At 49.5% G+C, this 15,878-nt stretch overlaps 1 protein-coding gene across 2 annotated transcripts in view; it reads left to right on the top strand.

Annotated features, from left to right (window-relative positions):
* Nucleotides 1-393: 393 nt before the first annotated feature.
* Trpm1 (transient receptor potential cation channel subfamily M member 1) overlaps nt 394-15,878 on the top strand; it is a 114,620-nt gene continuing 99,135 nt past the window's right edge. For both annotated transcript variants that reach the window (XM_032895998.1, XM_032895997.1), the window contains exon 1: nt 394-611. In XM_032895998.1, the coding sequence (XP_032751889.1) occupies nt 537-611 (75 nt within the window). In that variant the 5' untranslated portion in view covers nt 394-536. The remainder of the gene's footprint in view (nt 612-15,878) is intronic.

The following is a 15,878-nucleotide window of genomic DNA, read 5'->3' as shown; positions in this document are numbered from 1 at the left end:
CCTGCCCTCACTCCCCTCAGTGATGGAGTATGACCTCGGAGTTGTAAACTGAAATAAACCATTTCTTTCCAGACCTGATTTTGGTCATGGTATTTTTTTCTGCACAATAGAGACATTAAGTCAGACGTAGCCCAACAGGGGGCCTTGGGCACCAGTGCTGAAGGTTCTCACAGTCACCTTTCTGGATCCCCAAATCCTCATCCTGTGCCCCCTCCTGCAGCCACCACTTTCTCAAAGTAGATTTTACTTCCAATTGCCATTTGCTAAATCTGTCTCCGAAAAACCGTGCGGGGGGAGTGGGGATTAAGGCTGATTACAGATGTTACAGAAGCCATCTATCTAGTCTCTGAGCACTGGATGGGAGTCCAGACGGAGGGTGAGAAACGGTCCAGCTCCTTCTGAGCTGACTGAGCCACCAATATCACCCCCAAACTCTGAGCCCTGCTGTCCTGCCTGATAAAGAGAACTCTCTTGCCTCAGCCTATCGGGGACTCCCATGCAGCAGGCTGGGCCTCACAGGGAATGCAGAAGCACCAATGGGGTCCATGAGGAAAATGAGCAGCTCCTTCAAGCGTGGTTCAATCAAGAGCTCCACATCAGGGTCCCAGAAGGTGAGTGAGCTTTGCTTGAGGCCCAAGGGCAAATGGACAGCAGGGTCAAGGGACACGGGCCTCTATTCTGTTTGATTGCTGCTCCAATGGGCTCTTGTCTTCCAGGTGTGTGTGTGTGTGTGTGTGTGTGTGTGTGTGTGTGTGTGTTTTGTGTGTGTGTGTGTTATGTGTGGGTGTGTGTGTGTGTGTGTGTGTGTGTGTGTGTGTGTGTGTGTGTGTGTGTGTGTGTGTGTGTGTTTTTGTGTGTGTGTGTGTGTGTGTGTTTGTGTGTGTGTGTGTGTGTGTGTTTTTGTGTGTGTGTGTGTGTGTGTGTGTGTGTGTGTGTGTGTGTGTGTGTGTTTTGTGTGTGTGTGTGTGTGTGTGTTTTGTGTTGTGTGTGTGTGTGTGTGTGTGATATGTACTCTCTACTGCACAAAGCTCCTTTCTTAGAAGGTGACCCTGCATTTTCTGCCTCTATGTCCCTTGTCTGATGTCCCTGCTCTCTCCCTGCACTGGTACCTGTGGCCAGTATCCTCATGGCTGTGAGCCACGACATCCTTTGTCTACACCATGAAAGATCTCTTATGTGGTTCACCTGCCCCCTGCTTTGTTCTGTTCACAGGTTTATAGAATTACTGGGGTGTCTGGGGGTACATGATGCTGCACTGTGTGCCTCAGCGAGGTTCAGGGTGTGGAGTACACCACACGAATGGGGGCAGGGTTGCTTCTAGAAGATGTGAGGGTGGCCCTGAGTGATCCCTGTTCTGGGTCTGGGTTTCTGTGGCCTTCAAGCAGGCTGAGTGAAAGTCCCCCTCTGTAAATGTGTCTACTGTGTCAGGCTCACTTGTCTTCTGGACCTGCTCCATCCAAGGCGACAGAAAACTAGCTCAGGAATGGGTGGCCCTTGATATCTCGGGCTGCCAGAAGGGGTCTTTTGGACCCATGTTACCATGGTCCATACAACTAGAGACCTGATTAAGAAAATCAGACACAAGTAACTATAAACCTGGGATCTTGTGGGCTATGTTCTCGGATGGAGACACACCAGGTACTTGGCTACACAAATATACAAAATAAGAGGAGGCTGGTCAGCTAACATGTTTATTATATACAGTATGGACGAGAAGGCTGGTCAGCTAATCTTGGTAGGTGGTCTGTATAGAGAAGCGGCCTCAGGGGGGTCTGACTGTGTAGCCATTTGGGCTGAGAAAGTTCTGTATAGTTTGCACTTCTGTTTTTAGCTAAAGGTCGCCCATTCACCAACCTCCATACTTGGACCAGGGAAAGGCCTTGCCATCCTATGAATCTGAGGCATTAGCGTCCTTGATGTGGCCAAGCTCATGGCACGATGGCTCATTCAACAAGTCTACACTCTCTTCCTGATAGTCATCTTATCAGCCCCCCTCAGGTAGAGGACGAGGAGGAGGTAGAGGCTCCTGATTTCCACAGGCTCTGGAATGGTGGGGGTAGTGCTAATCTTCTGTCCTTTCCAAGACACTGCTCCACAGAGGGTGAAGGAGACAGGAAGGAGAGGGTGTGAGCAGAAGGTGCACCCGTGCAGGAGCTCTTTCTGACATGCCAGCCAGTGCCCTGGTCAGCGTTGGGAACAGAAGCCAGGCCAGCAGTGTGAGTGCCTCAGGGAAGGTATTCCTCAAGCCGGACACTGAGTCATCTTGGGAGCTGACCAGGCTGTGGCCTCACAGCACAGGAACAGCTGGACATGTATCCAGCCAGTTGTTTCCCAATGTCTGGTGTCCCAGGAACCTGAAGACACACACAAAGAAAATAGGAAACGGTTTATTTTTGAAGGCTTTTTTTTTCAAGTTTCAAGAATAGAGAAGCTCCATCCCCAGGGGCTCCTTGTGGGTGGTAGAAGGTACATCTTTCTGTTCTCCCGGGCGTGTGAGAGTCAGCAGCCTTTCTGCAGAGCCCACACACCCACGGTGTCTTGTAAATTAGCATTCACAAATCTACCGCCACTCTTGGCAGGAACACGGCATTCACATGCCGCTAGCTATGCGGCTGCGCCCACACGGTGCTGCATGACCCTCTCCTCCCCAGAACACAGCTGCTCGCACTGCTAACTGATAAGCTCTGGAAGGAGGCAGGCTGTGCTGTACTGGAATTCCACGTCTCTGTTGCTCTCTGCCTGGTGCTTACCCTGTGAGGTAGCAGAGTCTAGGTGTGGGAACCCAGCAGACGGGAGGAACACGTGGAGTGTGGTCAGCGTTGAAAACTAGCACCTCTCTCCCCTCCTTTCGTTCTCTCTCTTCCTATTCCCTCTCTGTCTTTCCTTCTCTCTCTTTCACACTCTCTCCCCTTTACTCCCTCTTCCCTCCCATCCTCCAGAACTCCACACTCGATTTTACCTCACATTTAATTGGATGCCCCTCCCCCTTCCCAGGCGAGCTCATCCATGGCAATTTACAATGTTCTCTTGCACGGGCTGGCAGTGTGGTCCAGTAGTAGGGTACGTGAATTGTATGTGAGAGGCTCTGGGTCCCACCTGTCCCCTGTCCACACTCCAAATCCTAACTCTCTAAGTCCTCCTTGCCAGAACCGGTCCCTGGCACCTCTCCCCCAAATTCTGAGTCTCCAGCGCCCCCTCCCCTGCCAGAACCCGGGCCAAGAATGAGATCACTGAAGGGAAAAGGAAGGATGGTTCTTCCAACTCTTTCTGTTTCACGGTGTAGGAGTCTTACTCTGTAGTCCAGGATGGTCTTGAACTTATAGCAATCTTCCTGCCTCAGTCTCCACCCCTTCCATCCCCCTCCTCCCCATGCCCCAGTGCTTAGATTACAGGGGTGAGCCACTTAATCTGTAAGGGGAGAGTGAGAAACCAGTTCCCAAAGTGTGCAGTTTCCTCTGTTTTTGTAAACACTTGAGGCTCCTTTGTCCTTAGGAACTTGGTGCTCTTCCAAAGGTGATCATGCCTGGCCCTCCCTTGTAAAAGGCCCTTTTGGCCTTTGGCCTGGCTGGTCAGCTCTTCCTGTTAGGCAGCTCCTCACTTGGTCTTAGCCCTTCCCCCACCCCACAAAAGAGTAGCCACCCAAGTGAATCAGTGAATGAAGGCCAGCTAGCTCTAGTGCAGGGAAAGCCTGCAGGTAGCCATGTGGAACATGAAAATTCTGTCTACGTTTTAATTTGTTAAATGATACATGAACAATTTGGAATGGAAGATCAAGGTCTTGAACAAATTAAATGGTAGCACAGCCCAGTAAAACTGTACCTCAGGTCCCCTTAGAAAATTCCAGCACAGGTCCTCAAGGAAATACACAAAAATGCTCACATTGGCTTTGCACCCCCGCTGCAAACAGGAGTGGCCTGGCGCTCATCGGCAAGGGTGTGTGGAGATCTCTGCACCCCTGAACAGCGGAACACTATACAGTACTTAAAATGTCAACACAGATGAATCCTGGCACATATGTTATCAAAACAACAAGCCTCTCATAAAAACTCCAAAATATACTAGGAAATACTAAAAATGACATGTCCTTTTAGGAGAGAGGTGGTTAGTTCTGTCTGTGATCTTTCTTTCTTTGTGGGCTAGATGTAATCATTTTCCTTCTCTCGGCCTCTGTGGTGATTTGAATAGATTTGGCCCCCAAAGATTAAAGTGTTTGATTGCTTGGCCCACAGAGATTGGCACTACTACGAGGAGGTGTGGCCTTGTTGGAGGGGGCGTGTCACTGTGAAGGTGGGCTTTGTGATCTCAGCCTTAAGCTCTGTGCCTTCAAATCAAGATGCAGAACTTTTGGCTCCTCCAGCACTGTCTGCCTGGACGCTGTCCTGCCTCTCACCGTGATGATAACGGACTGAACCTCTGAGACTGTGCCAGCCCCAATTAAACGTTGCTCTTTGTGAGAGTTGCCTTCACAGCAATGAAACCTTAAGATGGTCTACTTGTTTGTTTGTTTTTTAACATGGCTCACCTGAAGCTCTCAGGGATCACCAGTCTGTTAGCCTTTCTGATGATTTTGAAATCAAAGCGGTGCCTTCACGATTGAGAATTGTCTTCATCCTTCTCGAAGCCCAGGTGCAGCAAGGAAAACACCAGGCTGCCCTGCCTGCCTCTAGTCTCAGAGAAAGAATTCTGCGTCACTGTCTTTATCAGCCGCTCCTTTGCTTCCTCAGCCCAGAAACTGCACACAGGGCACTGGCCAAATCGGTCTGCCCTCCTTACCCTGCTGCCCTCTGTAGCAGCTGCGGCAGAAGACATATTTCGGTTCAAGGGAACAGGAGCTGTGATCTCAGTAACTAAGCTGGGGAACTAGGCCTGGCTCCCTGGAGGGCGCCTCACTTCTCCGAGTGTGGCTGGAATCTGGGGGATCCCGGTAGAATATCATGGTAAGCCACCACCCAAAGTCGTTATGAAACTATCAACACCCCCCCCCCCCGCCAAAGAAAACGTTCAAATTCCAGAACCAACACACTGGACAGAACGTGAGGAGGAGGCAGGTTGTTGAAGAGCCCAGGGTGCACCTCAGCTGCAGTACAAGTTTGAGTCTCTGCTCAGAGGCTCTGCAGGATTCAGGAGACTGATGCCAGCAGTCTTCAAGAAAGCAACAAGCCTACTGTGCCGAGGCAGAGTACGCGCATGCGCCCTTCTCTGAGGCGTGCTGCCATTTCCTTGGGGGCTGAGATAGGGGTGGTACTTTAGAGATCAGGATATTTTGGTGGCTGCCAGAGACTTCTAAAAATCCCCTTTTCCTCCCACCGTACCTTAAAGCCAACAGACATGCCTGGCATGGTCATAGATGGACCCGTGCATAAGAGCCTCCGGGCTCTGTAACTGAATTCCACACGGCTAGCAACCCTGCCCCCCAGAGCCTGGCAGGAGCCTTCTCCGGGCCTTTCCATCCTGTCTCCCTCCTCCTTTGCCTCTGGGATTCAGAACCGCAGAGCAATTCCAAGTCTGGCTTCTTGCCAGGCCTTCCCAGCCTCTGTGGGGTCTTGCACCTGCTCACATCCCCACAGGTCCCTCCCACGCAGAGCTGAGTTATAGCTGGAGTGAATCTAGGTTGCCATGGCATCCCACATATAGAGCATTCGCATCAAGGGTCTGACCACCCTTGTCTGCAGGGTTCTGCTGTGTGATTACAGGAAAGCTATTCAACCTCTCTGGGTTAGTTTCCTCATTAACAAAATGAGGAAGCCATCATTGAAGATGTCTTCAGTTTCCACCCGTGTTAAGCCTAACCACCCTTGCAACAAGTATAGATTTGATGTTTACAACACCAACTGAAAAGCAAAAGCAAAAGCAAACATAAAAACTCTTTGTAGTGAGGGAGTTGTTCATAGCCTGTTCTTTGTTAATTTTCTCTGCAAACCCATTGTGGTGTTTGGACAAAGGCTGGCCTTTAATAAAATGCACGCCTCCTTTCTCACAAGCCTTTGCCAGCATTGTAGTGTGTCCAGCAGTGTCCTTGGAGCAGGGGTCTAGAATGTCAAGTCAGAAAACAGCACCACACCCAACAGGGGTGGACTTGATAGTGGAGTCGCTATGCTGTCAGAGTAAGTGCTGTGGAGATGGATGGGAGAGAGACTTGGGTATCAGGGTAGGGGATTCATTGAGCTAATTCCTGAAGGCTGAAGAAGAAGCCGTGCAGACACAGGAAAGAGCAGCAGGATGGAGGGAACAGACAGTGCACAGGCTAGAGAGTCTGAGGGGAATGGAGATGGGTGTGAGGGAGGTGTGAAGGAAGAATCTGTCCCAGGACCTGCTGGCTCTCTGGCCCGTGAGGCAGGCTTCACTTGAAGTTGGCTTTGGCCTTTGGTAGATCATTGACCCAAGAGTAAAGGAAGTATGCAGAGAAAGACCTCTTGGGATTTAACGTCTGAGCAGGTTGAGGTAGCATCATGGCTGTCTTTAGAAGCCGCTAGACTTCAGATGTGGGAGTAGTGGTTGTATGGGGAGGGGGAGCTGTGCATTGCAGCTGGAGGCAATGCCCCCAGGAGCCCTGAAGGCTGCAAACAACCCAGCATTTGAAACAGCCTGTGTGTATTTAAGGCCAAAGACAAAAGTGCCTGTTTGTAGAAGCTGCCCGGAGACTCGGAGTCACGCGGGATCCCAGGCCACCAGTGCCTCCTGCTGCCTTGGGAACACCAGGGAGCTCTGGATACTCTTCCCACCCCACCATCCGTCCAAAGGAAGTGGAGCCCCTCCCTGCCTAAGAAAGGGTTGGCCACACCCCTTCCCACCAGTTTGAAAGTGTATGCACAAGAGGTTTGTTGGCAAAGCATCCCGGTCTTGGCAAATACAGAACTAAACCTCAATTCTTCAATTTCATTACTGTTCTACTTCAGCCAATATGGACTGTCTCTCTCTCCCTTCGGCCCTCCCCGCTGTGCGTGCGTGTGTGTGTGTGTGTGTGTGTGTGTGTGTGTGTGTGTGACTGACATGCATATTACATGTATGAGTGCAGGTAGTGCGTGTAAAGGTCCAGGTGTTACTCTACGCCTTCCACATGGTTTGTGACAGACAGACTAGTTGGAGCAGGGAATTACCTGTCTCCACTTTCCCCGTCTCTGGGTGGAATTCTGGGACTGCGAACACATGCTACTGTAACCAGCTTTTTAACTGGGATTTGAACTCAGGTTTCTTCTCGTTGAGTGCCAAGAACTCTACTCACCGAGCCATCTCCGCTGCCTCATTTTTTCGATTCTTAAACTGACATATATCTCTATCATTGTATATCTCTATCATGTACAACATGACACTTTGAGGCATACGAAGGGGCCTGTCTTTATGCCTTTGAACTTTCCTCTTTCTCCCAGGAAACCCATGTTAACTTTGGTGGTGCACGACCTGCAGAGTTCTCTGCTCGAGGGAGCGCGTGCTACTGTGTGTGGGGGATCACACATGCATCCAGGAGCTTTGACAGTGTTTCTAAAATAAGATTTGGGGGAGCAGAGTCAATTTTTCCTTGCGTTTTCCATGCTGAGACTCCCCTAGACAAAAGACAGATTAACACGAGTAACTGAAACAGATGTTTAATGGCAAGACCACCTGCTGTATACACAAAGGAAAACCCAGAGAGAAACGCCCACATGCACATCTCTAAGAGCTTTCCTTCTTCAACCCCAGGCTCACATATAACCCTTGAAATAAAGACAGAAAGGGGGGTGTGTGGGCAAAGGCCTGTGCAAGCAGGATAGGGCTTGCTCTGCAAATGTGGATGTTGTGTGTGTGTGTGTGTGTGTGTGTGTGTGTGTGTGTGTGTGTGTGTCTTGGGGGAGGGAGCAGGTACGCTTGGAAGCCAGAAAACAGTACTGAGTCACCTGGGGCTGGAGTTTCAGAGGGCTATGAGGGACCCTTCACGGGTGCTGGGAAGCGGAACTCAGGTGCTCTGGGAGAGCAATATGTGCTCTTATTAGCTGAGTCCTTTCTTCAGTCTCACTTGTGAGAATCTCTTGTGACACAGAGTCACCCTTGCTTCCTAGTGAGGAGAAGCCACGCCAAGCATGGAGATCCCATTAGCGATGGAGATCCCATTAGCGATGGGCTTTTCCGTCTTGGAAGGACCACTTACTTCTGTTCCATTCTCGAAGAGTTGTTTTTGTCTATGGTTTTCCAAAACGACTGACTCACTCAAAATCATCCTTATGATAAAAAGGGTAAGAGTTGAATTTTGAGGTGGCATGTGTTAAAACTCATCGGGACAATTTTCATGCCTTTCTGGGTTTTGTTTCGATTTGATTTGCATCCCTTTCCTCGTGTGTGTGTGTGTGTGTGTGTGTGTGTGTGTGTTTGTGTGTATGAGCATGTATGCATGTGCGTATGCGTGTGCATGTGCATATGCATGTGTGTGTCTGTGCGCATGCATGTATATATGTACTTGGTGTCATAGCACGTATGTGGAGGTCAGAGAACAGCTCAAGTGCCAGTTTTCTCTTCTCCAATGTGTTTGAGGCAGGGTCTTTTGCTGTTGCTGGATATCATGCGTCAGGCTAGCTGACTCTCAAGCCGCAAAAGATTCTCCTGTATCTACCTCCCATCTCTGTACAGAAGCACTGAGATTACAGACCCATGCCACCATGCTCAGGTTGACTTGGATTCTTAGAATCCAAATGCAGGCCCTCATGCTTGTGTGGTAACCCCCCTACTCACTGGGCCGTCTCTACAGCTTCCTCTCTGTGTTTTAGAAGCTTAGTTTAAGAATTAATTAAGAATTTTAATCGTGGCCAAAACAGTTTGGGGGAACATGGAGAACACAGTGGACATGGCTAGGCCTACCCTACCCTGCTAGGCCCAACACAGTCTTTCCTGGGCCCACTCTGCTTCAGCATTCCAGCCACATGGGCCTCCAGCTGTCCCTACCAGCTGGCCTGAGGAAGGCCCGAGTACCAGCTGGTCCCTTTCCCTGTCAGCCTCGCCCCAGTGGGCCACTGTCCCATGTAGTTCATTCCTCAGGCCCCTTGACTCTGAATCAGCCATTCCCAGGACCATTTCCCCTCCAGACTCGTCTGGGATGTGCTTGTTCTCGATCCCGTCCTGGTCCCAGTAGAGGGAAAGTTCCAGAGAGAGGCGGGGCTGGTAGTGTCTCAGCTCAGCAAACACGCTTTCAAGACTTTCAGGGGGCATCTAGGGCTTGGCTTGTCTGAAGCCCTCACTGGGTGGGGTCTCTGCTCTATTCCTCCCTGCAGCCTGACTCTGGGTCTGTCTCACTACAGTCTCCAGTTGTCAAACCACTGGGCAGAATTTCTAACCAGACAGTGACACAAATTCCTGCTGTAGGTCACTGAGTATTGTTCACAGGCCTAAGAGGTCCCCTACAAGAAGGGGGACTCTCAAGTTTAGCACATGCGTGTTTCTCTAGGGCAGTGGCTCTCAACCTTCTTAATGCTGCAGCTGTTTTAATACAGCTTCTCATGTTGTGGTGACCCCCAACCATCATAAAATTATTTCCATTGCTATTTCAGACTGTAAATTTTGCTACTGTTTTGAATTGTAATGTGAATATTTTTGGAGGTAGAAGTTCGCCAAAGCAATTGAGACCCACAGGTTGAGAATCACAGCTATAGGGTCTGTTCTATCCTGAACCTTCTGAAACAAATGTGTTTTTTACTATTAGTTGTCATGGTTACTGGCAAAAGGAACATTGCTAGCTACAAGTACTGATGCGTCCTCGTTATTTGGATGCCTCTATAATCCTATAGTAGGACATTTTGGGTAGTCAGTAAGAGAAATGGACCATCCCTGGCCATATACAGACTAGAACTGGAATTGGAAAGATAGATTAAGCCTCTCCCATGAGGTCAGTTTATGCTGGACAGTGGTGTATCCTAGATTAAGTCTGCACTAAGTGGCTAGCCCACCACATAGAGGGTAGGTGCTATGGCTTTTGGCTTCCAAGGCCTTTTTAATTCTCAGTAGCCCTCGTACCCAGCAGGTGCTCCTCCGGGTCTGGGCTCAGCCTTTTCTATTCTGGCACCTACAGGGCACTTGCACTTGCCTTGGGCTCACAGATCCTCCAGCCTGTGGTGAAGGCAGATCCTGTGCTCTACCAGGCTGTCAGTAGGACTGGGCATCAAGCTAGAAGGATGCTCTCTGAGGTCAGCATGGCCATGCGAAAGGATCATCACATTTGCTTAGGGAGATGAGATTCCTAAGTAAAGAGGTCTAGGGGCCATTACAGAGGAGGTAGGGAAAAGCACAGGTGCCCAGAGTGCTGGGTCCTCAGCTTAAAGATCAAGAGCTAAGTCCCACATCCCCAGACCATGGGTGCCGGGTGCTGGCTGGGTCCAAGCATAATCTTCCTAATGGTCCAGGCAGGCGCGCAGCATCTGGTGGGGCCTAATGCCCTGGGAATATCTGCTTTCATGTGATTAAAGGCTGTCGATAAGACTTTGATCCCGGAAAAGCAGGCCTGGAAGATGAGCCCAGCTCCCATCACTTTGTGATGCTGGGAGTCAGGAGTCATTTCAGTGAAGAAGTGAGAATGGAACTCACGGGCAGCACAGAGAGACAAGGGGAGACAGGGCCAAGCCTGGCGCTGAAGGCGTAGAAGCAGCCAGGGGCAAAAGGGTTCGGACTCCCAGGGTCTCAGCTCACTGACCCATCTCCTCATCCCTGGGGCTTTGATGAAGTCGCTGGGCCAGTTCCCACTCACCAGTAGCCATGTAGTGAATATTCCTACTGTCACACAGCCTGTACCTGTTCCTCTCCACTCTGACTCACCTCATCTTTTCATCTTGGCCGGGCAAACAGCTGTAGGTGCAGAAGAACAGCTGCCGGGCAGTCAGTCACAGGGGCAGGTCCTTTCAACTTCTGGGTTCTACGAAGGTGGCTGAGAGCCCAGGCTGCCCCGTGGCTCTGGAAAGGACCTTTTTCTAGACCTGCAGAGAAGCACACTAATGTGTCGTTAACCTTTTGAATCCAAGGATTTTTGACAGACCTTTTTCTCATTGTTACCTCCTACATGACACAGGATACCATGTTTTGTGTGGTCGTCAGGGGCGAGGCTGGAGCTTATGTGGGAAGACCTGGGTTCACTGCCAAGGCACATACATGTGCATCTTCATGAAATATGCACACAGAGCATGCGCGTTCTTGTAAATATTCTATGTCATCGAGATATGTCTTCGAGCACGTGCATAGGTTCTGTGCATACACAACCTTGTCTTGTATAAGGGCCTTGAGCACTTGCAGATTTTACAGTCTTCGGAGCCCCGTGACCAGTTACCCTTGGGTACTTAGGAATAACTGTGTCCCTCAAATACACACTTGCTGAAGACCTGAGGACGAGGCGCCATGCTCGGAGGAGGAGAAGGGGCAGGGGTGCCAAGCCCACACAGCTAAGGCTCCAGGAGCCCACAGAGCATGGAGAAAGAGCTCTGTCGGGGTGGCTCATGAGTGTCACAACTCACTGTCCAGAGTTTTCTTTTTTTAATTTAATTTTTTATTAGATATATTTCTTTACTTACATTTCAAACGTTATTCCCCTTCCCGGTTTCCTGTCCATAAGCTCCATTCCCTCCCCTCCCCCTCCCTCATATGGGTATTCCCCATATACATCCCCCTTACTGTCCCCCCATATTCCCCTGCACTGGGGGTCCAACCTTGGCAGGACCAAGGGCTTCCCCTTCCACTGGTGCCCCAACAAGGCTATTCTCTGCTACATATACAGTTGGAGCCCTGGGTCAGTCCATGTATAGTCTTTCGGTAGTGGTTTAGTCCCTGGAAGCTCTGGTTGGTTGGCATTGTTGTTTTTATGGGGTTGCAAGCTCCTTCAACTCTTTCAATCCTTCCTCTAATTCCCCCCAAGGGTGTCCTATTCTCACTTCAATGGTTTGCTGCTAGCATTGACCTCTGTATTGGACGTGCTCTGGATGTGTCTCTCAGGAGAGATCTATATCTGGTCCCTTTCAGCATGCATTTTTTAGCTTCATCCATCTTATTTAGTTTTGGTGGCTGTATATATATGGGCCACATGTGGGGCAGGCTCTGAACGGCCGTTCCTTGGTTTGCTGCTCTAAACTTTGTGTCCATATCCCCTCCTATGGATATTTTTCCCCCTTTTAAGAAGGAGTGGGAGCATCCACTTGGTCATCCTTCTTCTTGAGCTTCCTGTGGTGTCCAGAGTTTTCTAAGCCATGGTGAAGTATCAATGCCCCCAGAGCCACTACAGACCTCAGACTTCCGGAGGCTGTTTTCAGCATGCACGGAATGTGTTTTAGGATTATCCTTCGTAATGCTGTCCGCTCTCCTATGGCTTTCACCCTACTGGTAAAATCCCTGTGACCAAATGGAATTGGCTTGTGCAAGTTAAAAGCGACACTTGTGCAGGTCAGTATTTTGACTGAAAAAAAAAGGGGGGGGGGAAAGAGCATCAATTTGCTAAATGACTTTTGTAGAAGCAAACTACAGCTAGGAGTCAGGTTGGCTCTGACGACAGCCAGGTGGGGGCAGCAGAGCACTGAGCTGGCAGAGTCTGACTCACCAACCAGCAAGGAGAGAAAGGTGGGTCATTGAAGGGATGCGGAGGGTGCCAAGTCCCCCAGCTGGACAAACTGTCCAGCTGGCACAAGCTGGGGTACTGTTGTTGCTAGAATAGCAGCGGCTCAGGGGTTCCTAGCCCCCTGCCAGGAGACACCCCGAGCTCAGAAGTCCCCTGAACTGACCCAGGGTAGAGAGGCAGCTCAGCCAGTCCGTTAGGGTTCATGAGTCACTCACTTTGACACTTGCTTGTGACAGAGGCACTTTGTCAGAGGTACAGCTCTTTTTGGCTGGAGTCATCTCCACCATGCAGGACCTCGAGGAGGCCACCACCTCATCTGCAGGCAAGACTTTGGCACTTGGTGGACTCCCCTTGGTTTGGCACGGGCGGGATTTTCATCAGAGATCTGCTCTAAGATTTGTTGGTGAGAGAGCAAAACAATAGGAATGCTTTCTTGTTTTAAAAGTTTTCAAAAATTTTAAGACGGGCAGTAGAGTACGAAGTGGGATTCAGGGCCACTCCAAGTGCAGAAGGACCCTAGATGACAGCACACTTCACCTGCGCATATGAAGCTGCCTTTGGCCTCATGTAAGCCCAGAGCCTGCTTGGGCTTTGAGTAATGGGCGGTGTCTTATGGTTTCTATTGCTGCGAAAAAATACGATGGCCGAAGCAACTTGGGGAGGAAGGGGTTGATTTTGCTTACACTTTCGCATCACTGTTCATCCTTGAAAGCACTCAGGGCAGGAACTTGGCAGCAAGACCAGATAAAGAGGCCATGGAGGAGTGCTGCCTACTGGCTTGTTCTCCATGATTTGGACAACCATCCAAGGGTGATCCCACCTACTGCAGGTTGGGCCCTCACACATCAATCACTAACTAAGAAAATGCTCTGCAGGCCTGCCTACAGCCAGATCTTATGGAGGCATTTCCCCAATTGTGGTCCCCTCCTCTCAGATGACTATGGCTTGACATAAAACTAGCCAGGATAGGTGGCTTCATGGTTCTGAGATAGAAAAGACAGCTCTTCTCCCCATTTAGGAATGAGATGGATTCCTGGCACGTATCACACCAGACGTTAGGGGCACTCTGTAAAATAGCTCTATTTTAACATTTAAATCACATTAGCTTGTGTCCCGGAAAGCTGAGATTTCTGATACCTGTGCTCCCTAGTTCTATAACTGCTACTTGTTCTGAGACCCATTTGTGGGCAGGACTTTCTCTGGGGAGTCTATTTCAGTTTGCCCAGAAAGGGGCAGCGACAACAGGCCAGAGTAATGATGCCAGCCAATCCCAGTCTGGTGAACCATTGAGTTTATTGGGATCACTTACAGAAGCACAGGTGGGTCAGACAATTCCAAAAAGAAAAGCCCACCCAGCACAGGATGGGGCTCACAAAAGTGTTACCTCCAGAGAGTCTCCTATCCATCAGAAACTGTCCACTGCTTACGTAACTTCACTGAGGGCCTCTGGCACGGGGCTTCTTGTGAGTTTGGTGGGCCTTCCTTCCCAGCACACCAGAGATGTGCATTTCAACAGAAATGAAGCAGCTACACATCGCCCTCCACTCCCTCCCTTGGGAACCACCATGGTCAAGAAGTTCCACCTCGCTAGCCTGTCTCTTCTGTGGCTACCCCTGCCTGCCAACAGGCAGTTGTAGGAGGTCTAGTTGTCGTGTGGGTTCAGGAATAGCATAAAACTGAAGCTGTCCTGAGATGCCCTCAGCTGCCTGTCTGTCCTCAGCTGTCACAGAGCTCTGCCCACTGTTATTTCCTCTGCACAACCCACCCCACGTACTTTCTCCTGCAGAACTGTGTTGGCAGTCATTCAGAATTCCCGTGTCTGAACCTTACTGTTCAGAATCTTGTCTTCCCCAGAAACCCCGGGCCTTAAAATGATTTCTGCAGTGAGGTACCAGCTCAGTGGGAGAGCACTTGGTCTAGTTTTGATTCCTAGAGAATGACCACACACACGCACGCCAGCACACACACACACACACACACACACACACACACACACACACACACAGAGAGAGAGAGAGAGAGAGAGAGAGAGAGAGAGAGAGAGAGAGAGAGAGAGACAGAGAGAGAAGAGAGAGAAAGAGAGAGAGTGTGTGTTTCCTAGGGACAGGTAGGCCTTGCACAATCCTGAACTGCAGCCAGATGGCGGTTGTGCACAGGAGGTCCTCACATGACAGACTCAGAAATACACATACATGCAGTGACTTCCACCAAGGTCTGAACTATGCACTGCAGTGTGCAGTGACCCTTTGAGAATATCAGGCGACTGTCCAGACACCCAAGAAAACAGGAAAATTCAGGGCTATACCCAGCAGGGTATAGGGGCAAATCTTTCAATTTCTCCTTTGGAGAAATGTGGATGTTCGCACAGCTCCTGCAGCTGTGAAGGACGCATTGGTAAAGTGCGAAGAAACCCAAAGTATCTGCTTAATACGTTGTACACACCCATGCCGGGTGGTGGCCCACGCCTTTAATTCTAGCACTCAGAAGTCAGAAGCAGGTGGGTCTCTGAGTTTGAGGCCAGCCTGGTCTATAGAGTGAGTTCCAGGACAGACAGGGCTACACAGAGAAATCCTGTCTCAAAAAACCAAAATAATAATAAATAATAGTAATGATAATAATATTGTGTTATGCATGGAAATATCTTAAAACACCTTGGCTAATTCAATCTTTCCTCTTAATTTTTGTCAGAATAATGAACTTCTTATATTTTTAAAAATTAAGACATGGTTACATCATTTTTCAACTCTGGCTTCCATTCAAATTCACAGCCTCTTTTTCTTCACTACACACACACACACACACACACACACACACACACACACACACATACACACATATATTTATTTCTTCCTATGGGGTTGCCATCCCCTTCAGCTCATACATAAGATAGAATAATATTTAGCTCTATGAAAAGCTGACCAGTTGGCATTAGTAACCAATCACTGGGCTCCTTCCTGGGGAAGACTCTCTCGTTCTCAGTGTTCCCTAGATGCCTGCAGTTCTTTGTGCAGGGTAGGGCAATGTCCTCCTTCCATAGTATTAAGAGCACAGTAGTATAAGGGAATAAACTTGAAAAAAGTAGAAATCACTTTACTGTAAAGAATTTGCACAGGAAAACACCGCGCAGTGAGGGTAACATAGCTGTCTAAACAAACACCCGTCTAGACCTGTCTGTAAGTCTCAGTGAACGTCTACAGCCTCAGAACAGCCATTCTGAGCAGGGGAACTTCCCTTTGGATTTAACACTTTCCCCCTGGATCGCATTTTTATGCACCTATCTACCATGAAGACATGGAACATCCATGGCAGAATTAAAACTGGTAAAACA

The sequence above is a fragment of the Rattus rattus genome, chromosome 2 (assembly GCF_011064425.1).
Source record: "Rattus rattus isolate New Zealand chromosome 2, Rrattus_CSIRO_v1, whole genome shotgun sequence".
Taxonomy (NCBI): domain Eukaryota; kingdom Metazoa; phylum Chordata; class Mammalia; order Rodentia; family Muridae; genus Rattus; species Rattus rattus.
Note: the sequence above shows the minus strand (reverse complement) of the source record. Positions and strands in the feature narration are given on the sequence as shown.